This window comes from Carcharodon carcharias, chromosome 4 (assembly GCF_017639515.1).
Source record: "Carcharodon carcharias isolate sCarCar2 chromosome 4, sCarCar2.pri, whole genome shotgun sequence".
NCBI lineage: Eukaryota > Metazoa > Chordata > Chondrichthyes > Lamniformes > Lamnidae > Carcharodon > Carcharodon carcharias.
The window spans coordinates 159,680,652-159,708,004 of NC_054470.1; the positions used below are offsets into that span (position 1 = coordinate 159,680,652).

Genomic DNA, 27,353 nt, shown 5'->3' on the forward strand with positions numbered 1-27,353 from the left:
AGCGAGTTTTTCCCCTTACTTGCTCTGCCGAAAACAGTAATTTGTGTTTGGGTGTGATTTCACAGAATTACCTGGAAAAACTCAGCAGGTCTGGCAGCATCGGCGGAGAAGAAAAGAGTTGACGTTTCGAGTCCTCATGACCCTTAAGGGTCAACTCTTTTCTTCTCCGCCGATGCTACCAGACCTGCTGAGTTTTTCCAGGTAATTCTGTTTTGTTTTGGATTTCCAGCATCCGCAGTTTTTTGTTTTTATCTCTGTGATTTGACAGGTGTTGGCAGCCCTGTCGCGCTGCATTGAACTAGCTGTTGACTTGCAAGTATAGGCAATGTGTGGCAGAAGAATTTTCAACTATCAGTGGTAGCTGGACACCAAGCAGGAACTCTTGCTTATTTTCCCCCTGTCTTAGTTTTGTTTCTCCTTACTTCCCTCTTCCCTAATCTGCAAAACATTGAGCACATTTGTAAACGTTCCACCATTATCCTAGCAGAAGTTTTCACTAACACTGCACAGGCCAGGGATTGAACTGGTCCCAGTATTGTCCCTCCACCACATCATCCAATGCATTTAGCCCTTTACCCATTTGATCAGACAAACTGATTTAAAGTTTTAAGTTGTTTTGGCTGTGAGCTTTTCCCCCTGTATAAATCTTCCCTTGCAAAGAAACAGTGAGCCTAGAACACATGCTCATAATGACTCTAGAGCCGAATTTAATGACATCACATGAGAGAGGGAGGCTTATAAAAATATCTGCTTCCAGACAGCCTGAAATCAGTAGCTTGAAACAGAAACAAAAAGTGACGAAAGACACCAACAGTGTAGCTTTGATCAATGGATCATTTAACAAAGTTTATACCCAGTTGAATTATCTTGAATATAAAATGAGTGTTATACAAAATGAGTTTTCTCATGCTATTTCCACCTAGCATTGCAAAGCAGAATACGCTAGCAGCAGGTAAGATATACATCAGCAACAGTTATTCTCATGATTAATTATTTAAGGAATATGGAAAAATTCAGTAGAATATTTCTTTGAATTAAATAACGGAGGGAGAATGGCTATCAATTGGTGTCTCATGAATTTTCAAGCATATGAATGAGCTGAGTGGTAAATGTGTATATTGTATTGCAAAATATGAATTCTTAATCGCTTCAGCTATATCATTTAGCCAAAGGCAAACTGAAATAGCTCAGCATCACTTAACACATTTTTTAATGAATATGTAACTATTGTGAAATGTAATTAAACTTTTATCACTTAAAAATAAAAATTCTGAAACATAAGCTTTAACTACACAGTTCTGAAAATGTACCGAGTCGTCTTTCTTTGGCGAAGAGGTGAATTATAGCTCCTTAATGTTACTCGTGCTTTATTTTACATTTACTATCTGCAGGTCTAAAGTGGACCAGGTTCAAGAGATCGTCACTGGAAATCCCACAGTCATTAAGATGGTGGTCACCTTTAACCGTGGTGCACGTGGACAGAATGCACTCAGACAGTTGCTTTCTCCTGTAGTGAAAGAAATTATGGAGGATAAAACACTCACTATAAATACAAGTCCAGTAGAAGTGTACAAGACATGGGTGAATCAGATGGAGATGCAAACTGGTGAAGCCAGGTTAGCAATATTATTGGCAAATTAATAATCAGTAACTGAGCGTGTTCACTTTTTTAGCATTGTATTTTAATATAACAATTTTTACAGCACAGAAGGTGGTCATGTAACCCATCACACCTATGTTGACTCTCTGAAAGAGGTATCAATTTATTGTGTTCCCTGCCTTTTCTCTACATCCTTATTATTTGTGGGGAAAAGAAATTATCCAAACCCCTTTACAATGTTGTTATGGATTCTATTTCCATCACTGATTCTGTAGGTCAGTTCATGATCTTGCATCCTTTCCCTTCAATATTTTAATGATGTTCTTAGATTTACAGCATCTAATTACTGACCCACCATTAGAAATAGTGGCAGAGGCGGTGGCATAGTCACTGGACTGGCAATTCAGAGACCCGGGGTAATTCTCTGGGGACCTGGGTTCGAATCCCATCATGATGAATTCACTAAAAATCTGGTATTAAAAGTCTAATGATGACCATGATACCTTTGTCATTGTCGTAAACACCCATCTAGTTTGTTCCTGGCCTACATGTGACTCCAGATCCACAGTAATGTGGAATGCAGTCTGTGTGTGGGGAAAGATATGGAGGAGTAAATTTGCAGGGAAATTAGAGATGCATAAACTATAGAGTAGTTATAACAGGGGAGTTTAATTAATCCAATATAAACTGAGTTAGTAATAGTAATATAGCAGTTCGAGAAGACAGCTCACCACCACTTTCTCAAGGGCAGTTAGGGATGGGCAATAAATGCTGGCCGAGCCAGTGACACCCAAATCCTGTAAATTAATTAAAAAATTAAAATTAAATTTTAAAGAACCTTAAATTGTCTTGATCTTTATTCTAATAGTCCCATTTTCTCAAGTGTATTCCCATAACTAGCAAGCCACTCATCCCACGTATTACCTTACCATGAACATCTTTAAAGTAATAATTTGTCACCAATGCCCTCTATGGAAGGAAATCTGCTGTCCTCATCTGGTCTGGCCTACATCTGACACCCAACCCACAGCAATGTGGTTGACTTTTAACTGCCCTCTGAAATGACCAAGCTAGCCACTCAGTTGAAGGACAACAAATGCTGGCCTTGCCAGCGATGCCCACATCTCAAAGAATAAAAATATACTGAAGGAAACATTAGAAAAAAATGCAAGCTGGAGAAATGGCTTTTTTAAAATAAAATTTCTGCCACGCTCGAAGAATTTCCCCTCAGCAGGAGTATGAAAGCTTGACTCCATCAACTTCCCACACCCCTTCTTCCTCCATCCCCATATTAACTCGTTTTGCTATTATGTTCCATCCAATTATCTGGCCGAAAAGCTAATCCAACTCAGAAGCGAAGGCTCAACTGGTAGCCTTAGAATTCAAAAGCTTAGAGCTTTTATCTATAAGTGACCTACCCTCTGATCAGGAGAGGTTGGTCTAATGTTTATTTAGACTGACACTATACCGAGATACATTTTCTTTGAATTTAATGTTGCATTGCTATAATGCTGACAATGGTGATACTTCAATGTTAGCAAACAAGTTTCTAACGTGTGCAGTTGAGGCCTCTATACTGTTCAGTATGAGGGACTGACAGTAAAAGGGACCTGCTAAATTCCCAGAATTAGCCCCCATTTCATAAGACCAACATTTCAAAGAAACATGCACCAGAAATCAGGAGAAAACACAACCCAATGAAAAGCATTCTCATTTATTTCCATTTGTGGAATTCCTAATGAGATGGTATGAAGCAGAAATCCAGACCTAGAAATTAACAGATTTCAATATGTTTGACACTTACCTTACCAAGTAGGAGGGCACTGTTGAGCAATAGCTAAATTAGAGGCGAATTAATGGCTATTACAATTTAGTCCTATATGTAAAACTTGCTATAATGTTATTTTCAATGTGTACATGGAGATAAATTTGAATATCAATGTGTTTGGTGTTTATAGTGTAGATATTGAAAGCAGAAAATATATAGAATATAGGAAAGCCTCAAAAAAAGGCAGATTAGAAAGGATAAAGTTATGTGATAACACTGAAGGATAGCAAATCCAACTTCAAAATTGGAGACTAGTGTAATTTCATGAAATTATAGGTCATTCATTCTTAGTTGATACTAAAGTGGGTATTGTGTGATGTCACAAACGCTTGGCAAAGCGTCAGTTAACCAAGGCCACATCAACAAGATCATCAGATTCCTGTCCACCAGAGGTCAGGTGTACCATGCTGTGGGCCCTGTGCCTTGACTGTTCCTTCTTTATTTTTGTGTTTGTTGACCTGCTAACAGACTCCAGTTACTGTTATTAATAGAAACTCTTTTCTGTGGACACTCTTCTACATTCCCAAGGACTCTTGTCCTATCTTTTATATTAGTATTTGTAGGGTACTGGAATAGAAATAGAAGAGAGAGGTCCTTCTCATTTCAAATAATCTTTCGAGGGAGTTTAATCTTGGTATGTGCATAGTGACAAAGGAAAACGCCTTCCTCTTGAGTATGTTATCCTTTCTTCTTTTTGTCTGTTATATACCAACTTTCTCACCCTTCTTATCCCTGGATCGTAGCTGAGAAGAGTTTCCTGTGCATTAGTGTTCTGTATTGCATGGCACCTATATATAGATTTTTTTAAAAACATGAGGTTAATGTGATAGAACCTTTTGCTTTTATCATTTTTATCAGAAAAAAGTAATTTTCTAGTTTTTTACAAAATTGTTTTTTTTTAACTTACGTGATTAATTCCTAGAGTAACTAAACTTTTTTTTTAAAAAGAGGATATCCTCATGTAACTTTATCTGCCTTCTTTAAAAAGAACTGGGATTTTAGGCAGGTGGGAATGGAAAACCATGGGCAGGTTTATATGGTTTGGTTCAAGACCCCTATGTTGGGACCGAATGTGGGTCCTGACCCGCACTGCATCAGGAGCAGTAACCCTACAGCAATGTCTGCTGGATTGGGCAGTAACCCTACAGCAATGTCTGCTGGATTGGGCAGTAACCCTACAGCAATGTCTGCTGGATTGGGCAGTAACCCTACAGCAATGTCTGCTGGATTGGGCAGTAACCCTACAGCAATGTCTGCTGGATTGGGCAGTAACCCTACAGCAATGTCTGCTGGATTGGGCAGTAACCCTACAGCAATGTCTGCTGGATTGGGCAGTAACCCTACAGCAATGTCTGCTGGATTGGGCAGTAACCCTACAGCAATGTCTGCTGGATTGGGCAGTAACCCTATCGTAATCTCTGCTGGATTGGGCAATTAGTGGCTAGAGGGTGCGCTTGCTGTCCAATTAAGGACAGCAAATAAACTCTTGAAGCTGGAGAGCCAATAGGACACTCTGCAGCATCGAAGGAGCTGCAGCCTGCCATTGCCATCTTGAGCATCCTTTCAGCACTTCATTTGAACTTGAAAGTGGCTACAGCTGCTGGCTCCAGCATTGTGGAGGGAAATCCCTCAACAGGGTAGCTGAAGCTATAGCCAGGTAAGGGAGACCTCAAAGTGATCTTGGACCGCCCCCCCCCCCCCCCCCCCCCCCCCCCCCCCCCTCCCACCCCACCAAACCAAGCCTGCCACCTCCAGACATATGCCATGCTCCTAATGTCCTGGAGCGGGTGATAAGGCTGACTGGAAAATGACCTTAAGTGGCCTTATAATTGACTTAAACCACCCATTACCTGCAGGAGGGTAGCTGTTCTCCACTGATCTGGCCTCTAGGGGAATAGCCAAGAGTTGGGCCCATGATGGAGAACCAGTGCACTGGCTGGAATTGGAAAATTCCATGTCTGCCTGCCTCCATTCCTGCCCCATGTCAGAATGAAAATTTTGTCCGATGCGTTTCAAGAATCTGTATTCCACATCACTTCCACCTCTTTCATCCATTACTCCCAACTTGTAATGGGTAAATAACATTGTTCAAATAACTGGGAATTCCATGCTCAAATATGAGGAATTCAGTTTCCTCTTTTTATGATATTTTTACTGGAGTTTTTGTTCAAAATGGATGTTATGAATTGCATGCCTGAGGCAATATTAAATTATTTTGTGTTTGTAGTAAACTGCCATATGATGTAACAACAGAGCAGGCCTTGTCACATACAGAAGTGAAGACAAGACTGGAAACCTCCATGCACAACCTGCAGGCCGTCACTGATAAAGTTCTCATGTCAATTAGCACATCTTTGGATACCATTCCGTAAGTAGCAAATATCATAGAATTATGGAGCCCACATGAAGGTCGTTCAGCCCACCATGCCTATGCAAGTTCTTTGAACAACCTGTCCAATTAGACATACATTCCACTGTTATATATGGCAGATGGATTCAGAATAGGAGAATGGAAAATAATGCCTGCATTTATTTCAGGTGACCACCAGGGCCATGACACAAAAGCCCAATATGCTGTCAGGTGCACTTCTAAGGTGGGTTGTCATTGAAAATTTGTCATGCCTGTTTTGAGCTAAGTAAATGAGTCAAGTAAAGTAAAATCAGAAATGGAAGCAATTTAATTTTAAACTTATCAAAGCTCAACTTTAAGAATTTATCTTCGTAATTTATAGCTGTACATTATCAGTATGTTTTTGCCAATAAACTCACCAAGACTCCTTAGGCATCACTTTCCAAACCTATGACTGCTATCATCTAGGAGGACAAGGGCACCAGGTACACAGGAACACCACCACCTGGAAGTGCCCCTCCAAGCCAGTCACCATCCTGGCTTGGAAATATATCGCTGTTCCTTCACTGTCACTGGGTCAAAATACTGGAACTGCCTTCCTAACAGCACTGTGGGTGTACCTAATCCACAGGGCTCTGCAGTGATTGAAGAAGGCAGCTCACCGCCACCTTCTCTAGGGCAATTAGGGACAGGGAATAAATGCTGGCCTAGCCAGTGATGCCCAAATCCCACAAATAAATTTTAAAAATTAAACATTGATTTGGCTTTCTGTATGTTGCAGCTATCATTGGATTTCAAACAAATTTTTTTACAGCATTTCCACTTATCAGGCACCGATTTTGTTTAGAACGCAATGAAAACTTTCAATCTGTGACATTGCAAAACTTGTACAATGCAAATAAGAAAAGTCCTGATGACATTTCCATCTGCATTTGTGTTTCCATGATATTAGCTTTTTTTTTAATTACCGTTGTATACAGACACCTTTCTCAACCCCTATAGTGGGATTAACTTTTCTTTCCGGATTGAATCTGTTTTAGTCAAAGTTTCCAAATAGTCAAAGTGAAAAATCTATTTCAAATTTAGAGATATTGGGGTATTGATTCATTTACTTAGCTCAAAACGGGCATGACAAATTTTGAATGACAACTCACCTTAGAAGTGCACCGGACAGCATATTGGGCTTTTGTGTCATGGCCCTGGTGGTCACCTGAAATAAATGCAGGCATTATTAAAATATCTTAATAGGGGTCCCGTGTGTGAATCAGGATGTCGGAAAATGAGGTGCTCTTGCAACTTCTCTATCTGCCTTTATCGACAAATGTTAGCCTCAGTTTCCTGCAACCTCCCCTTTAAGAGATGCAGGCTGCCATTAAGTGGCATCAGCAATGCACAATATTGACAGCCCTCATCATGAGAGTTGCCTGCAAATGGTGCCTAAGTATTTTAAATTAATCAGGGAAGGGGTGGGGCCTTAGTTATATCTACATGTTTGGGCATGCACTCCAAACGTAGCATCCTGCATCCAAAATTTGGCTTAAACCAATTTCTACCTTATCTTGTGTATTAAGTTGTGACTTGAGTTAATTTCTACGTGCCGGCGAATATATCTTTTGATTCTGAATTCAGTGATTACGGCTGTCATAGAATCTTTGCTGCTAATTATTTGGTGTAAATCCTAAGGTTAATTTGTACATGTTATATCACACTGCGAATCAGTGAGCATCAAATACAAACCCTGTTTTCTTAAGTAAAAGTAAACACCGGAGTGATATATTTGATTTTCTGCAGGCATTTATTTGTGTTGGATGGTTGTGTGTTTGAGTTGAAGCAGCCAAAGAATGGGAAATGTATAAGCTGATTAGAGGCACTTTGTTCAGGTTATTTTCTTACTCCATAAAAAGAAAGGCTGATCTTGTCCCTAACAGCAGTGCTTAAGAGGAATGTGGGTTGTATGCTGATCTTACTGCTGACCTGACTTCCCCTTTTGCTGCTTCCCCATTCTTGCCTTCCAAACAAATGTGGTAACAAACAATAACAGCACATATTATCAAAATAGCTTTCTGGAATATTGTGGGTAAATGACGACCTAATTTTAAAATAAAATTCCAATGTATGACTCTGATTTATGTGTCCTTCGCTTTTTAATAGTAACGATGGGAAATGCTGGGTGTATATGGAATGTTATTTTTGTAACAGACCTCTAACAGCAATGATTAAACTACATTGGTAGTCTCCAGGTGTTTGTCATCAAGTATTCATGCAAATGTAGAAATGCATGGATTAATCATTGACACACCAGGATGAATTTGACCAGGTTGGTCATATTTGTCCCACTTAATAGCATTTTGAAGAAGTGACCAATTGCATACGTAAATGCAAATAATGTGTGGAGATTTTCAGAATAGATTCAATGGTCTATCTAACAAGAGGCAACTTGAGAAAGGTTTAGGTTATGGCAGCATGGATAGAGAATTGGTTGACTGACAAAAAAACAATGAATTAGAGTACAATAAAAACAAAAATAGCTGGAAAAGCTCATCAGGTCTGATAGCACCTGTGGAGAGGAAGACAGAGTTAACGTTTCGAGTCCGTATGACTCTTCATCATGCTTTTATCTTAATGAATTAGTGTAAATGGGTGCTGCTCTGATGGGAGAAGGGTTGAAAACAGCTTATACCACAAGGATCAGCACTGGGTTCTTTTATTCCCTATACATGACAAAGATATTTACTTGTGTATTGGGAGCGAACTCTTGAAATGTTCTGACACTGCAAATGTAGGGAGTTCAGCAAACAACAAGCAGTATTGTAAATAGCTCAGGATGATATGTGTTAGTTGAATGGGTGAATTCAATTTATTTTGGATGCATGAGTCAATGCATTTTGGGAGAATAAAGGAGTAGGAGAAAATACAAAATGAAAAAACTCAAGTTGCGAACGAATAAGTGAACCTACCCCTTCAATATGTAATTTCTTTAAAGTACAAGTGCAGATAGATAAACCTATTAATCCAGAATTCTGAATGCAGAGACCAGGGGCAAATAATAGTTGTGGGGGTGGGGAGGTGAGTGCAGGGGTGCAGAAGCAGACGGAACACCCCGCCCTCCGGAAGCAAAGTCAGCATGGAGCTGACATGCCCCAAAGCCATAATGCACTGCTGGGCGGCTGAACAAGGGCTAAGTGGAATTTCCGCTCCTCACTGAGGAAGAGGCCCCCACCCTCTGGAGCTGCAGGTCACTCAGATTGGCCTGTAGCTGCATCAGACCTGGCAGTGACAAGACTGCATCAGTGGGTGCTTCGGGGACTGCAACAAATAAGAGAAAGAAGGCCCATGGATCCCTGGAGCAAGGAAGTCTGGAGTCTTGGCCAGGGAGGATTCAGACAGGACAGAAGGGGGGCATGTGTGGGAGAGGGGATGGGTTTAAGGCTGTGGGTAGGTAGGAAAGTGGGGGTGGGGGGGGACGGTTTCAGTCTTAAGGGGGGACTGACCCCCTGACTAGCAAAGGGCATCCTTTGAAGATCAAACCTCTCCCTTCCTTCCCACGTGGAGAGCGTATTATCAGCGTCAATTGGCTTGATAACAAGCCTAGTTGACCCTTGATTACTTATTTGAATATGGTGGGTGGGCTGCTGATTTTGGCATCTGTCCAAACCCTTTATTTTGAGGGTGGGCACCTGCCCTATTTTATGTGCCTCCCCACCCAAAACACGCCTGGTGGGGGCATATAAAATACAGCCCCAGTTTTCTCTCTCCAAAATTGGGGAGTATACTAGAGTTTTCCAAAATATGCTGTTGTCCTTGTTCACAAAACTTGGATTGGTCCATCCTTTCTCTAGTACTGGTGGTGGCTAATAGTTAAAATAGAGTTTACTCTAGTTCTAACGAAAATGTGTTCTCCCAATTCGATAATCTGCAGGGAAACAAAGTATTTTATACCTTGATGATTGTAATCACACAGGAAATTGTTCTGTCATTTACTCCTTCTTGTATTGGTCACATTTTATAAAGTTTGCTTTCATCCATAATAATTAGTTTACTTCATGGTTTAACCTTTGTTGAGCAAATGTATTTCACTTTCCTGTAGAGGGCAGAGGGGTTTTTTATTAACTCAATGAAATGACTCATGTAAACAGCATCACGAGCACTTTTTTTTAACTTCATGTTTCATGTTTGAAAAGAAGCTTTTTATTGAATCATTTTTTAATTTGAAAATCTGTTATATCAGTGTTAATATTTCACCTTTTCGTTGTTTTAATCCATTTGTCTGCGTGTAGTTATGGAATGAGGTACATAGCCAAAGTTCTGAAGAACTCGCTTCATGAGAAATTTCCTGATTCCACTGAAGATGAACTGCTAAAGGTAGCTCAATACCAATCTATGTTAGATTTTACTTTCAACTGGCTGTGACAGAAGTGACATGTTAAAAAAAAGGACATTGTGTTCCAATTATAAATCCCTTTTTGTACAAACTGTCATTTTGAGAGCTTTTAAAGAAAAGCTGTAAATATTTAATGTATGATCACTTTTACTTCTAATGTCGATGAACACGGTAGCAATAGTTCTGCAGGGAAGGGTAAGTTACAGAGATGTAATGTTTGGTTTACACATTAATGAAGGAACCTGATTATAAAATTATAAAACTGACCTCGGTTGTTGGGAAGATTTTTAAGGAAGAGATTTCAGAATACTTGGAAGTGCATGGTAAAATAGGGCAAAGTCAGCATGGTTTCATCAAGGGGAGGTCATGCCTGACAAATGTGTTAGAATTCTTTGAGGAGGTAACAAGCAGGTTAGACAAAGGATGTTATCAACTTGGACTTCCAGAAGGCCTTTGACAAGGTGCCGCACAGGAGGCTGCTCAGTAAGATAAAAGCCCATGGTGTTAGAGGCAAGGTACTAGCATGGATAGAAGATTGGCAGTCTGGCAGGAGGCAGAGAGTGGGGATAAGGGGGCCCTTCTCAGGATGGCGGCCGGTGACTGGTGGAGTTCCGCAGGGGTCAGTGTTGGGACCACAACTTTTCATTTTATACATTAATGACCTAGGTGAAGGAACTGAGGGCATCTTGGCTCCTGGTTTGCAGATGACACAGATAGGTGGAGGGACAGGTAGTATTGAGGAGGCGGGAGGCTGCAGAAGGATTTGGACAGGTTAGGAGAATGGGCAAAGAAGTGGCAGATGGAATACAACGTTGGGAAGTGTGAGGTCATGCACTTTGATAGGAAGAATAGAGGCGTAGAGGAGAAACTTCTTTAGCCAGAGAGTGGTGAATCTATGGAATTCATTGCCACAGAAGGCTGTGGAGGCCAGGTCATTGAGTGTATTTAAGACCAAGATAGATAGGTTCTTGATTGGTAAGGGGATCAAAGGTTACGGGGAGAATGGGGTTGAGAAACTTATCAGCCATGATTGAATGGTGGAGCAGACTCGATGGGCTGAATGGCCTAATTTCTGCTCCTATGTCTTAATCCCATTGAATATATAAAGGAAAGTTCTTTATTTCACAATGTAAGTTATCTTAAAATTAAAAATTATAAAATTTCCTTTCGGCTGTTTATTACATAGAATTCACAGCACAGAAACAGGCTACTCAATTCTATGAGTACATGCCAGTGCTTATGCTTCATTGAGCCTTCTCCCATTCCTATCTCACCCAGCCCTACCTTTCTTGTTCTCTTGTCCTCATGCACTTATTGAACTTGCCTGAATGCATCCAAGCTATTCACCTCAAGCATTCCATGGGCAAGATTTTCGGGTCATTGGGTGGGTGCGGCGGGCAGGCCCACGAGTGGCCGGGGAACGGTCCACCACCCGTGATCAGCCCCCGACCACGATTTCATGCAGGGTAGCCCATTAAGGGCCAGCAGGTGTGAAACATGTGCTGAAAGGCTCAGCGCTGCTGGGGTGGGGACAGGAGAGGGGTGATCGCTGAAGTCTGCGCTGTCGCGGGGGAGTGAGCCATGAAAGTTCCCTGAAGGCAAGAGAGCTACCTCGGAGCTGAAGAATTTTAAAATCAAAAATAAAGATTTTGAAAATCTGAAGAAGTGCCCCCACATAGGACTCACTCATATGAACATAATAAAAATTATGTCAAAACATTTTTTTTTAAATTAATATCAGAAGCCTCAACCCACCGATGGATGAGATTTCCTCAAAAATGCAAAGGGCGCCTGGCTGATTCGCCCGCCTGCCAACCGTAAGGTTGGACGGACAGCAAAAAATCTCTCCTAATTAATACTTTAATAGACTTAATGGGCCTCTTAATTGTCAGCAGGCGCGCTGCCGACTTTCTCGCATTCCCGCCGGCCGAAATATCATGTGAGCCAGGACACTCGCCAGATGTCATCACGTGCTATTTTACGCCCAGTCAGGTTGGGCACATGCCTGCCCATGGCATGCAAAATTCTGCCCCATTTAGCAGGAAGTTCCACATTTTGATCATTCTCTGGATAAATAAACTCCTCCTGAATTCCTTACTGGATTTATTGGTGACTTTCTTACAGCTATGACCCCTAGTTTTGCATTGTGCCACAAGTGAAAAACATTTTGTCAATATCTACCCTATCAAACCCTTTCATAATTTTAATTGCTTCTATCATCGAGTAACATGTTGGAGAGGAAAAATAAAGCATCCTAGTCTTTCCTGATCATTTTAACCTCTCAGTTCTGTATCAGAATCCCTATATCTTGTTGTTATAAACTACTATACAATGATTCTATGACATCATAATGTAAAATATAAGGCAGGGCAACTATATGGTATTAGTTGCTTGTATGTTTGAAAATCATTTTTTTTATTAACACCTTAAGTTTGATCTCTTTAGTTTCTTCTTAAGCTTTGTGCTGCGTTCTTCATTATTTTACCCTGCTCAATGTAAGATTTACAGTCTCCCAGCATAAAGTCAACCACCGTATTCATAATTTGCTTACTGGACTGCAAAGATTAGCCCATCTCAAGGTCTTGCAGGGGTGCTTAGACTGCCAATGGATTCAGAAATGGATGGCTATCAGCACATCGAGTTTATTGTCATATTTTCCAGCTTGTTTAGTTTCTGCCAAATAGATTTTTCTAAGATTTTTAAACTAAAACCTTTTTCTTTGCTGATATGACTTAGTGATGGGACCCTTTTGAAACTTTGCTTCCTAAAATTTTATTGGCCATCAGTCAATTATTGCCTTTTACAAGAATAAGTAAACACTGATCTCTGAAGCTTTGCATGGATCTAATCTTTCTCTCAACTTTTCTTTTTAAAGTCGTAATTGAAATGCTCAGTGTCATGTTTACCAACATCTTTATTCTGAGGAATAATAATGCATGCCAGCACCATACAAATGTGTTACTGTCATGTGATTCAAGTAACCTTGATGGCATGTTTGTAGTTCAGTGTTGTAAAACTTTTTTTGCACAACACCATAGATTGCATTTTGAAAGCGCAAGTTACAAATCAATATGTAATTAGCTCTGGGAGTTTAATTGCACAGAGGACTGAACACCTCAATCCTCCAGAGTTTATCTAAAATTCTATAGGTGGTACATTTAGAAATTTTACCAAATTTGAGGGGAACTAGGGTTTTAAAGTCATGTTTGAAATGTTGCAGTTTGGTAACATGGATAAGCCATATATTGCACAACTGTGGTATTTGAAGAATGCCCTGAAGTAATTTATACGGCTTATGATGGCTAATCCTCTCTGGTTTACATGCAGCTTGAGTCCTAAAATCAAGAAACATGTTTCGAATGCATTAATGCTGAGCTTCTTATTTTATCCATTTATTTTGCAGAATAATTTTCCAAAAAGCACCTGTACAAGCCCACCGATATGTACATGACTAACCCAATATGCAGAAAAACTGCAAAATCATACTCTGCATGACTATGTGGGATTCTGAAAATGAAGTAGCATGTTTGAGATCTTACAAACTTCACGTTGGATGTATATCCTGGGAATTCCCAGTATAGTGTGGATCATAAGTTATCATGATCATAATTCTGGGAAGTTGATCAATGGAGCCTTAAGTGGGGGGAACTGAGGGTGGGGGAGGGGGGATTGGGGGAGAGGAGATATGCTGCATTTGTTCCAGAAAGGGGCATGGCTATTTCTTGCTTAGTTTGTAATAATCTAAAAAAAAATTGTCTCAAGTGATTTTAATATCACCAATTGTTGTTTGTAGATTGTAGGCAACCTTCTTTACTATCGCTACATGAACCCAGCTATTGTTGCTCCTGATGGATTTGATATCATTGACATGACTGCTGGTGGTCAGCTCCATCCTGATCAACGGCGGAACTTAGGCTCAGTGGCAAAAGTCCTACAACACGCTGCTTCAAACAAGCTGTTCGAAGGAGAAAACGCACAATTGTCATCTATGAATAGCTATTTATCACAGACTTACCAGAAATTCAGGTAAATTGCCATTTATAGAACCTGAAATTAAAATCTTGAATTTTTTTGAATATGTGCTTTTACAAAGTATAAAAGAATTGTCTTGTGAAATGTTTTTACAATAGAATATCTCTCATTGCTGTTTCTTTGCACCTACATTTGGGAGTTGCCGGTTTAAGATGAATATGTCCTTGGAGCACTGGTGTAAAAATGGTGTGACTTGTAATTTAGAGACAGAATTGAATTGATTAGAATAGGGTTTTTGTGTTAAGTGGTTAAGTTTGCCCATTCAGAAAGTGTAGAAAGAACAGATGGAGATCTGCTACTCTCACCTTGCTTTCATTGTTAATTAGACCATAAGACATAGGAGCAAAAATTAGGCCATTCGGCCCATCGAGTCTGCTCCACCATTCAATCATGGCTGATAAGTTTCTCAACCCCATTCTCTCGCCTTTTCCCCGTAACCTTTGATCCCCTTACCATCAAGAACCTATCTATCTCGGTCTTAAATACACTCAATGACCTGGCCTCCACAGCCTTCTGTGGCAATGAATTCCATAGATTCACCACTCTCTGGCTAAAGAAGTTTCTCCTCATCTCTGTTCTGAAAGGTCTTCCCTTTACTCTGAGGCTGTGCCCTTGGGTCTTAGTCTCTCCTACTAATGGAAACATCTTCCTCATGTCCAGTCTATCCAGGCCTTTCAGTATTCTGTAAGTTTCAATCAGATCCCCCCTCATCCTTCTAAACTCCATCGAGTATAGACCCAGAGTCCTCAAACATTCTTGCTAATACATTTCATTGCTATTGCAAAAAATAAGCAAGAATCATTGCAGAAAAAAAGGATGGCCAATCTAGGGCTCTAATGCAAGAGGATTGAGGGTATTAGTTTCAAGGGTGTTCAAGTTAAGCCTTGTACCTCCTGTTACATTGGCAGTTGGAAACTTAAACTCCAGATTTCCACTCATTTCTTGTCTCTAATTGTCACCTCACTACGGCTGTTGACGTAAAGTGAATAGATTCAAATTGGAGTTTGTTGGGGGGAGGAGGGGGGTGGTGTTCAACAGTTTTGCTTGCTCTGGTTCTCCAGTACCTCACCACCATCTTCATCTTTAATTTTAATTCCATTGTTTTAGACTATTTAGCTGAGAGAGAGGACGGCACATATTGAGCTGATCCTGCCCTCAGCTGGCATTAACACGTTCACTTTGCAGCAAGGGGCCATTGAACAGCTATTACCATCAGGATTCGTGGCTCTGTTCCGCAATCCCCGACCTGGAAACTCTGAAGTGATTTTTAAATGCTTTCCAGCTTTGCCCTGGATTAGGGAAGCTGATTGTGAGAGGTCCAAGGATCATCCTAACTATGTGATTCAGGATGACTCATTGCATTCACCTTCTGAATCATTTGAGGAACCCAAAAGAAAATAAATAAATCATGCTGTGCTAAAAGTCACGTTCAGATGACAATCGCATTGACTCTTCAGTCATTAGAAAATTTGCAGTTGAGTGCATGGAGAGTGGCACTCTGCCCACGTATCTATGAGTACGTGTATGGAGTTCTGTATTTTCTAGTTTTGTGATAATGCAAAATGCAGTGAAGATACAACTTCTGGCTCTTGTGGGTGTGGAAAAAAAATCAGAATGGTTTTAACCTGTTTCTGGCAGCTCCACCTGATCCCCTATTTATAGATGGAATTTATGACACCTTTATATTGATGTATGGTATTATGATGCAACCCAGTGTTCTGTTGACCAATGCAGATGTTGTACAGGTGACTGTTGCAGCCCTGTTTGAAATGAGCTGGAAATTATACAGAGTGGTTTAAATGATCCAAGGTGACGTAGGTTGTTTTGTGCTCAGTAAATCTAGTTGGGAAATTATAGCCTGAGCCAGTAAAACTCCATATTTGACTGAAGGTGAGTATTGAGCTGCAGAGGAACAATAACCTGCTATAATTCATTCAAACCCACAAAAAGTACTGTTGCATGCCTCAATGGTACTGAAGTTGTTTTTTTTTAAATGTAAACTTAATGTAGAAAAAAACAGCCAAGCATTTTCACAGACATAAGGGAAAAAGGAACAAGCAGCAAAACAAAGAGTTTAGCTTGGGTGACCAAAAGCTGTGATAAATAAGTGGGTTTGAAGGAAGGGAGGGAGGTGGAACAATAGAGGGTGTTTAGGAAAAGTATTCAAGCGTGGGGCCTAGGCTGCTGAAGATAATTGCTTTAGGCATTAAAACTTCCAGAATCTCTTGCCATCGCTTGTGATAAAACACAGTTCATTATATCCATATGATGAAATGTTGACAAATGGCTGACGGAGGTGGAGTGCAAATAGGCATTGATCCAGATCATGTGGCAAATAAGGAAGTAGGAGTAGGATAAATTAACACGAGCAGAAGCCTTAAGTCTATTTTCTCGTAGAAGAGAGAGCATGAAATAGAAAATTGAGGATGTGCTCTGTCAAGCCTGTTCCTTCCTCACACCTTGTTCAATTTGCAATGCTTTGAACTGCACCCCAACTATTTATTCTGGTGAAGGGAAACTTTCTAAAAACTTCTCGCAGATCCCTACAGGTTTTTGAGGGGATCTCAGTTATTAGTCTTGCCTTATACCCAAGTCAACCACTTGCTTTTCACAGCTGCCGTTTCATGGTTCCAGCACCACAGAACCATTGTGGGTGGGACCTGCTGCGGGAGATTCAGCGTCCCAGCCAAAAGCTGGGATGATCCTGGCAGCAGGCGGGACTGGAAAACCCTGTCCATTATCTTCATTGGATATCTGATTTTGTTTCTATTCATAACCTCCCGGTGCTAATTCTAATCAAATAATTTCTTTTAAAATAATTAATGAAAACAGTACTAATTGTAATTACTGGTTGTACATATATTTTACTGTAGGGGGAGAATGTTTTCAGATTGCTATTGTTGGGGCTATACGTCTGCATCCTCTATTTCTATGCTAGTTGTCTAGAAGTATTTCAGATTTTACTATTTTTAAAAATGCAGAATTTGTGCTTTCTGTAATAAAGTTGGTTGATATTACATATAATTATTTTTTTCCCCAGAAGTATTTTCTTCCCAATGTGATGACCCCCAAATGTCATTGGCAGTTTTGGGCAGAATTTGGTTTTGTATTTGGCTCTTAAGAGCCCTATCCACGGTTGTAAGATTTCTTTTTGCAACTTAAATGGATAAGTTGCCCAACTTAACTTTAGGTGCTTGGTTATGCTCAAACCAGCTTTACTTGGGAAAACACTGACAAAGCTAGTGAGAAAATATAAGCAACTTTTTTTTTTAAACAGTTGTATAACTTTAAAGGACTCCAAGTGATTTGTAAAACAAGTATTATTGTTTTAGAACTTGCTAATTTAACTTTGGATAAGGGAACTAACACTTCCTGTTCGCAAAATAGCAAAATCGTGACCAATCAATATGTTGACTTTATTCAAATCCAGTAATGACATTTAAATAACTTGCATGGATTTTGTGGCACTAACTGCTGCAAGGCAAAGTTCAAAGCTATAAAATTTGCAAGCTGGTGCGATCCATGACAAATACACACTAAGTTTGTGTTCTACAAGGAATAAAATGGGAGTAATGCCAGGTCAAAGCAGCCTGCTTGATTGGCACCACATCCACAAACATTCACTCCCTCCACCGCTGACGCACAGTCGCAGCAGTGTGTACCATCTACAAGATGCACTGCAGGAATTCACCAAGACTCCTTAGACAGCTCCTTCCAAACCCACGACCACTACCACCTAGAAGGACAAGGGCAGCAGATGGATGGGAACACCACCACCTGGAAGCTCCCCTCCAAGTCACTCACCATCCTGACTTGGAAGTATATCGCCATTCCTTCGCTGCCGCTGGATCAAAATCCTGGAACACTCTTCCTAACAGCACTCTGGGTGTACCTACACCACATGGACTGCAGCAGTTCAAGAAGGGAGCTCACCATCACCTTAAGGGCAGTTCCGGATGGGCAATAAATGCTGGTCCAGCCAGCGAAACTCACATCCCGTGAAGGAATTTAAAAAAAGATTAAATAGAATAAGAACAGAAAGTGCTGGCAATAGTCAGCTGGTCTAGCAGCTTCTGTGACGAGAGAAACAGAGTTGCTGTCTTGAGTTGAATATGACTCTTCTTTGGAAACTTTTCTCAGGGCAGGGACGGACTGAAGAATTAATTGAAATATTTTGTTTCAGTGTGGGTGAATCATATTGTTTGTTCAAATATCTTTGAAGACCCTGGATTATTCCAGAAGTTTGTGGTATTATAGGAACAAATTGTCAGTTTCCTATTGCAAGACATCTTTCTGACAGCACCTCTTGTCAAGTTGGCTAAATGGCCAGGTAGCGATTTTGTATGTGCAACAGGTCATTTATAAACAAAAGCAAACAAGAGTTCCAAAGGAGAGCCATATTCAACTTGAAAGGCTAACTCTCTCTCTCCACAGATGCTGCCAGACCTGAGTATTTTTCTTAAGTTCATTCATGGGATGTGGGCTTCGCTGGCTGGGTCAGTATTGATTGCCCATCCCTAATTGCCCTTGAGAAGGTGGTAGCACTTTGTGTTTTAGTTCAGATTTCCAGCATCCGCAGTATTTTGCTTTTATTTCAGTGTAAGAATATGTGGGATTCCTTGAAACTTTAAGCAGAGAGTGCACCTTTCTCAAAACATATACATGTTTTTTTCTGAAATGGCCATATTGGCACCCATTTAAAACAGAGATGAGGAGGAATTTCTTCTCTGAGGGTAGTCAGTCTGTGGATTTCTTTACCACCAAGGGCTGTAGAGGCTGGGTCATTAAGTATATTCGAGGCTGAGATAGACAGATTTTTAATCAGTAAGGGAATCAAGGCTTATGGGGAAAAGGCAGAAAAGTGGAGTTGAGGATTATCAGATCAGCCATGATCTCATTGAATGGCAGAGCAGACTTGATGGGCCGAATGACCTACTCCTCCTACATCTTATGGTCTTAAGTAGTCACTTTGCCTGCTGGATTTCTTGTGCATGGTTACCATCATTATCTTTTCTTAATAAGTCACACTATCAAATAACACCATTGGTCCATCGTTGTGGCTTTATTTTCATGGCACAGGAAAGAATGGAAACCACATGTTTGCAAACTTCTAAAGGAATTAGATTAAATACTTTGAAACCTTGACTTTTAGATTCTTGTTAATGTAATGAAACCAGATTTATTAGACCATCTGAATAAAGTACTGCTATTGATGATTTAACTTGGCAGGATGCATTCAGAAATCAATTATGAAGTATGAGTAACAATATGAACCAGATTTGCTTTTTTTTCCTCCAAAGGAGGTGGCGGGGGAAATAGTAGTGGTCACAATGTAATAATGTCAAAACAAGTCATGGAAAATGTAGCAGCCTTTTATTTTCCAGCCTCCCTTACTCAGTGGGTTATTTAAAAGGTTTTTATTGGATTGCGGTTAGAGAACCTCTGGGTAAATGATTACACTGTAACTCAAGAGGTAGTTTTTTTTAGGACAAGCAGCTGTGTGCACACCAGATGTGGTACCTTGTTGTGCTTTCCATGTGGGCAATTGTTCTTGGAAGCTTTTCTCTCAGTAAATCATTGAAGTGTTAATTTTATACAGTTTTTTAAGTACTTGGACCATGACTTCTCTCTTTCCCCACCTCCCCCCTCACCACCACCCAACCCCACCATAAAATTTGCTCACTTATTTCTCTAGGAACATAGCAACATAGGAAATAGGAGCTGGAGTAGGCCATTCGGACCCTCTACCCTGCTCTGCCATTCACTCGGATCATGGCTGATCTCTACTTCAGTGCAATTTTCCTGCACTGTCCCCATATCCCTTGACATCTTTAATATCTAAAAATCTATCAATCTCTGTCTTGAATATACTCAATGACTGAGCCTCCAGAGCCCTCTGGGGTAGAGAATTCCAAAGATTTACTACACTGAGTGAAGAAATCCCTCCTCATCTAGTCCTAAAGGGTCTACCCCTTATTCTGAGACTGTGTCCCTTGGTTCTAGCCCTCTCAACCAGGGGAAACACCCTTCCTGCATCTACCCTGTTGAACCCTGTAAGAATTTTGTATGCTTCAATGAGATCACCGCTCATTCTAAAAACTTAAGGGAATACAGGCCCAGTCTCCTCAATCTCTCCTCCATAGGACAGTCCTGCCATTCCAGGAATCAGTCTGACGAACCTGCAATCCCTTTATGGGAAGTATATCCTTCCTTATGTGAGGAGACTTAAACTGTATGCAGTACTCCAGGCCCAGTCTCACCAAAGCTCTGTACAACTGCAGCAAAACACCTTTACCCCTGCACTCAAATCCTCTTGAATTAAAGGCCAACTTACATTTGCTTTCCTAATTGCTTGCTGCACCTGCATGCTAACTTTCAGTGACTCATGAACAAGGACACCCAGGTCACTTTGGACATCAACACGTCCCAATCTCTCACCTTTTAAAAAAAATGACACGGATTTCTGCTTTTCTAACTAAAGTAGATAACTTACATTTTTTTACATTATATTCCATCTGCCATGTTCTTGCCTACTCATTTAACATGTCTAAATCCCCTTGAAGCCTCTTTGCATCCTCCTCACAACTCACATTCCCACATAGTTTTGTGTCCTCAGCAAACTTGGAAAGTTCTATCACCTTCCCTGTCTATATGCTTAGTCTGAATCAGGCTGCGTGAAACCCTCGGGTTCTGTTTGACCTGGAGGTATGAGCTACCACCTCCATATCCTATCTATCCCCAGACTTCTGACTTCCACATCTGTGACTTATTCCCCATTCCTGCCTCCTTCCTGCTGCCGCTGTATCACATCTAGAATCGATTTCACCACCATTTTCCTTCCCAGCCTTCCATCCTCCACCTTTCAATATTCTAAACCTCATTCACCCATCAACAATCCAATCACACTGATCAATCCTGGTTCCCATCATCCTTATCTGCAAATTGCTCACCTGACTGCACCTCTGAAATCACCTCCATCATCTTCCCCGCTCTTGTCATATTTGGTACTAGTCTTGAACCTTCTGTGCATCCCTCTTCTCCTCCCTCTCCCCTGCCTCATTATTGGTGGCAGAGCTTTCAGCTCCTTTGCAATTCACTCCCTAAACCCCTTCCCCTCTCCACAGACTATCTTTTAAAGCCTTCTTAAAGTGCATCTTTTAGGGACAGCTTTCAGTCACTTCACCTTCTAACTTTCCCACCACGGCCTAGCATTCCTTTATTCCTTTGTATCTGAATTTTTTCTTCATTCCAATACCACCCCCCACCACCACCACCACCACCACCACCAAATGAAGGTGCCACGAAACCCCTTGAGATCAAGAGGAACAGATGCAAATCCAGTGGGAATGTTGCAGAGCTGCCTCAGGGAGCTGCAGACCGGTACAGATTAAATGACAAGAAAACATGCAGCAAATTATGTCTAGCAGCACATTTAAGCACCTGACAGCAGAACTCAAAAAAACATCAGCCCCCAGACTTTTAAAAAATTATATTTCACCCTGGACATTTCCTCCTGCCCTAGATCGAGGTTTCAGTGAAAATGTGAAGGCTGCCTGGCCGATTGGCCTGTCCGCCAACTGTAAAAGTGAGCGGCTCATGTAAAATCGATTACAGTTGCCTCCTTAATGTGCTCAATTGCCTGCTTAATTGTTGGCGGGCGCGCTTCCGACTGCCGCAGACGGCCGCCAAGCAAAATATCACGCGAATGCACAATGATGTCAGAACACGCACCCAACGTCGCCTTGTGTGATTTCACGCGCTCTCAGGTTGGGCATGCACCCACACAGCCAATGTAAAATTCTGGCCCTTATGTTCTTTGCAACCGCTGTTATAATCTTTTGTTCCAGCCACTCAGATTTTTTTTGAATTATGAAATGTTTGTAGTTGGAGCCATTGAGTAGACATTAGCAATATGAATATCATAAAACGTCAGCACATTAGGCACATTTTTTTAAAACTATGTCAAGAAGATGACAAAAATTCCTGTGGTTCAGTGTCATCCTTAATTGGAGGATTTGGACAAAGTCTGTTATATTCACTGTTTACAATAATTGAGAATTTCTTATATATGTTGCTTGGCAGGCTGTGATCTATTAAATGAGCTATATTTAGAAGGCTTGATATGAGTTCTGAACTACAGCTGTGGTGAACAAAGATAAGTGGAAATCCTGACATTGTCATGGATTTTGCAGTAGCTGTTATGCAACATTCTAATCTAGAAACGAAAGGCCATTCAAAATGAGAAAGTTGTACAGTGATTGAATTCTAATGAATTTTCTAGTGTGTTAGTCTGGTCCCTTGCTAATTACTTGTTTCTTCATCCCTTCAGGAATTTTTTCCAGTCAGCCTGTGATGTACCAGAACCAGAAGAAAAATTTAATATTGATGAATACTCTGACATGGTGACATTAAGCAAACCGGTTATTTACATCTCCATTGAAGAAATTATAAACACTCACTCGGTATGTGTTAACAGTTTGCGGTTGGAAAAGTCACTTAGAAGGAGAAACTTTGATTTCTTTTTTAATTGGAGATGGGATGGTGTAGATATGGACATTAATGAGAGAAAACAACAACTTGCAATTATATCGTGCCTTTAATGAAAAATACTTCACAAAGACATAATCAGACGAAAATTCACATGTGAAAGAAAAATACTAAGAGGTGGGTGACCGAAAGCTTGGTCAAAGAATTGGGTTTTTAAGGAGGTGGAGCAGTTTTAGAAGGGGTATTGCAGGATATCTGGACTAGGTGGCTGAAGGCATGACTACCAATTATACTGTGGAGAGATGTAAAAAAGGCAAGGGGAACAGAGTTTGGAAGGGGTTGTAGTGCTTTCAACATTACATAAACAGGATGGCATGAAGCCATGAAGGAATTTTAAGAACACAGCTAAGATTTTCAAATTTAAGGGTGTGGGACACCACCATAGGTATTGGAGGACTGGTTGAGACTTGGTGAATGCAGGATACAGATGGCAGATTTTTGGATGACTAAACCTCCAGGGGAAGGTGGGTAGGAGGAAACCAGGTGGGGAATTGGGACAGTAGAGTCTGGAGATGACAAAGCTTGGGATGAGTGTTTCAGCAACAGATGGGCTGAAATATGGTCAGAGGCGGGTGATTTTATAAAGGTTGAAGTCAGCATCCTTGATCTGAAGCATTTCTTAGATGAGAAAAACATTTAATTGAATGTTTGGTGTCTTTCATTCCATTTTACTATCTTCAGTGAATGAGTTGTAGCCAAAATACATTTGTCATTAATAGCAAAAACAAAGCACATACTTTTTTTATTGTTGTGAAGAAGTGATAATACATTTAATGTATGTTAGCTCACAGTTAACCATGTTATAAAATCTACTTGCAATTTGCAAGTGTATGCAGTTTGGGGTATTCAGTTCCTTAACAGGCAGCAGCTCTGGGGCAGTAAATTAGTCACTGTGTCTCCACAGGATGCCTCAAGGAAAATCCAGTACTACCACCTCAGCTGCATTCCAATAGGAAGGGCATCATAGGATCACTGGCCCTCTGTCTAGAGGGACACTGATGGAGTACTGATCGGCGGGTACCAAATCACCCACTTAGTCCTTAGTGGTGATTGGGCCAAGGGAACTCGTGAGAAAATAAAGGGTGTTGTACCCATGCTGAAAGGGCTAGTGGGCATGGGGGTTGCAAAAATGGGGAGTTACAAATGTAACAGCACAGCTATCTGTGTGAAGGAAATACACAGTGAATGGTGTTTGAGTGAAATCAACATGCTCTAGGAGTAAATATAGTTAATTGTGATGCTTGTTTAATCTCGGGAAGGATTGTCCAAGAAGCCCCTTGTTTGGAGTGTGAGAGATCTTGTTTTTTTTAAATAAAATTTGTGGCTTTTTAAGAATCTAAAATGATCTTTTAAAGTACTTCTATGCGTTTTATCTCATGAGAGTTTTCCCCTGATTCCCATTGACTCCAGTTTTGACAGAGCTCCTTGATGCCACGAATGAAATCTCATCTCTGAGTCGTCCAATTTAATTAAACAGAGTTTTCATAGTGTGGTTAAAACTGCATTTGAATAATAGCGGCTTATCTGCATTGCTGGTGAAATTCTCTAGTGACACATTGATCACCTCTACGCTCAACTTCAACACTTTCTTTGATGTAATCCACGCTCCATAAATTCCAACTCATCCAAAGTTTTGCCATCTGTACCGTGTTCTGAACTGAACCCCATTGGCCCACTGTCCCCAAGCCTGTTGACCTATGTTCACTCCCTGTTCCCTGTCTAACTGAATTGAAACTATTGTCTCCAAGTTCCTCCATTGCCTTGCTCCATCTTCCATCTGCAACTGCCAGCTTAACATTTCCATCTATATCTTCCGATCCTAGCCCCCACTCCTTCCCTTGTCTTTGCCTTCTCCACTCCCCTCCACCTTTGTCGGCAGAGCTTTTAGCAGCCACGGGCAAACTGGCATAGGGTAAATAAAGTCAAGGAGTTAAATGCGTGGCTCAGAGATTGGTGTGGGTGGAATGGGTTTCAGTTCATGGGGCACTGGCATCAGTATTGGGGTAGATGGGAGCTGTTCTGGTGGGACGGGCTTCACTTAAACCATGTTGTGTCCCGGCAAACTGAATAACTAGGGCTGTAGAGAGGGCTTTAAACTAAATAGAGTGGGGGAGGGTTCTGGAAAGGCTATAAGATCATACCCATTAACTTAGGCTTACAAAGCAAAAGGAAATGGCAGCATTGCTGGGCAGCTATTTAGGTAATGATACCCAGAGTGTGACAGGAAGGGACAGAGTGTACAAACATAAAAAAACAGCAGCAAAACAGATCAAAGGGGGAAAAATGGCAAAATTAATGGCTCTTTACTTAAAATGCATGTAGCATTCGGAACAAAATAAATGAATTAATGGCACAAATAAAAGTTAATGGGTATGATCTTATAGCCATTACAGAGACATGTTTACAAGAAGATCAAAGCTGGGAACTAAATATTCAGGGGTATGTGACTTTTTTTTATTCATTCATGGGATGTGGGCGTCGCTAGCTATTGCCCATTCGTAAATGCCCTTGTTCAGAGGGCAGTTAAGAATCAACCACATTGCTGTGGGTCTGAAGTCACATGTAGGCAAGACCAGGTAAGGATGGCAGATTTCCTTCCCTAAAGGCCATTAGTGAACCAGATGGGTTTTTTTTTTACAACAATTAATAATTCATGGTCATCATCAGACTTTTAATTCCAGATTTTACTGAATTCAAATTTCACCATCCACTGTGGTGGGATTCAAACCCGGGTTCCCAGAGCATTACCTTAGAATACCATTCCAGTGACAATACCACTATGCCCCTGCCTCCCCCGACTTTTCGAAGGGACAGGCAGGAAGGAAAGGGTGTTGGGTAGCTTTGTTAGTACGAGATGGAATACGCACGATATTAAGAAAGGATCCTGGATCGGAAGATGTAGAATCCATGTGGGTGGAGGTAAGAAATAGCAGGGGGAAGAAGACACTGCTGAGTAGTCATAGGCCCCCGAACAGTAATTATACTATACGACAGAGAATCAACCAGGAGTTAAAGAGGGCATATAAAAAAGGCAGTACATTAATCATGGGCGACTTTAATCTTCATGTAGATTGGGAAGATCAAATTTGTAGAGGTAGCTACGAGCAAAAATTCATAGAGTGTATTCAGAACAGTTTCCTAGAACAATATCTTGTGGATTCAAACAGGAATCAGGCTATTTTGAATCTGGTAATGTATACCAGAGGCAGGTGTAATAAATGATCTCAGAGTCATCGACATGCTATTAAAGGCACTTGCTTAGCAATAACCTGCTCACTGATACCCAGTTTGGGTTCCACCAGGGCCACCTGACCTCATTACAGCCTTGGTTCAAATGGACAAAAGAGCTGTGCTCCCGAGGTGAGGTGAGAGTAACTGTCCTTGACAACAAGGCCGCATTTGACAGAGTGCGGCATCAAGGAGTCCCAGCAAAACTGGAATCAATGGGAATCGGGAAAAACCCACCACTGGTTGGGAGTCATACCTAGCACAAAGGAAGATGGTTGTGCTTATTGGAGGTCAGGCATCTCAGCTCCAGTACATCACTGCAGGTGTTCCTCAGGGTAGGGTCCTAAGCCCAACGTCTTCAGCTGCTTCATCAATGACCTTCCTTCCATCATAAGGTCAGAAGTGGGGATGTTCGCTGATGATTGCGCAATGTTCAACACCATTCGTGACTCCTCAAACTGATGCAGTCTGTGTCCAAATGCAGCAAGACCTGGGCAATATCCAGGCTTGGGCTGACAAGTGTCAAGTAACATTCACGCCACACAAATGTCAGGCAATGACCATCTCTAACAAGAGAGAATCTAACCATCGCCTCTTGATGTTCAATGGTATGGCCATCAAGGAGTCCCCCACTATCAACATCCTGGGTGTTACCATTGAGCAGAAACTGAACTGGACTAGCCATATAAATACTGTGGCTATAAGAGCAGCTCAGAGGCTAGGAATCATGTGACGAATAACTCACCTCCTGACTCCCCAAAACCTGTCCACCATGTACAAGGCACAAGTCAGGAGTGTGATGGAATACTCCCCACTTGCCTGGATGACTGCAGCTCCTACAACACTGAAAAAGCTGGACACCGTCCAGGACAAAGCAGTCTGCTTGATGGGGCACCACAACCACAAACATTCACTCCCTCCGCCATCGACGCACAGTAGCAGCAGTGTGTACCATCTACAAGATGCACTGCAGGAATTCACCAAGGCTCCTTAGAAAGCACCTTCCAAATCCACGCCCACTGCCATCTAGAAGGACAAGAGCAGCAGATAGATGGGAACACCATCACCTGGAAAGTCCCCCCCAAGTCACTCACCATCCTGACTTGGCCGTTCCTTCACTGTCACTAGTTCAAAACCCTGGAACTCCTTTCCTAACAGCACTGTGGGTGTACCTACACCACATGGACTGCAGCGGTTCAAGAAGGCAGCTAACCATCACCTTCTCAAGGACAACTGGGGATGGGCAATAAATGCTGACCCAGCCAGCGAAGCCCGCATCCCATGAATGAAATTAAAAAAAAAAGTAAAAGATATCCTAGCAAACAGTGACCATAATATGGTAGACTTTAGCATTCAGTTTGAGTGTGAAACTTAGTTCCAGAAACAG

At 41.2% G+C, this 27,353-nt stretch overlaps 1 protein-coding gene across 2 annotated transcripts in view; it reads left to right on the forward strand.

Annotated features, from left to right (window-relative positions):
- iqgap2 (IQ motif containing GTPase activating protein 2) overlaps window positions 1–27,353 on the forward strand; it is a 393,779-nt gene that overhangs the window by 296,256 nt on the left and 70,170 nt on the right. For both annotated transcript variants that reach the window (XM_041185732.1, XM_041185733.1), the window contains exons 26-30: window positions 1,392–1,616; window positions 5,656–5,796; window positions 10,056–10,140; window positions 13,953–14,185; window positions 22,521–22,653. In XM_041185732.1, coding sequence (XP_041041666.1) covers window positions 1,392–1,616; window positions 5,656–5,796; window positions 10,056–10,140; window positions 13,953–14,185; window positions 22,521–22,653 — 817 coding nt within the window. The remainder of the gene's footprint in view (window positions 1–1,391; window positions 1,617–5,655; window positions 5,797–10,055; window positions 10,141–13,952; window positions 14,186–22,520; window positions 22,654–27,353) is intronic.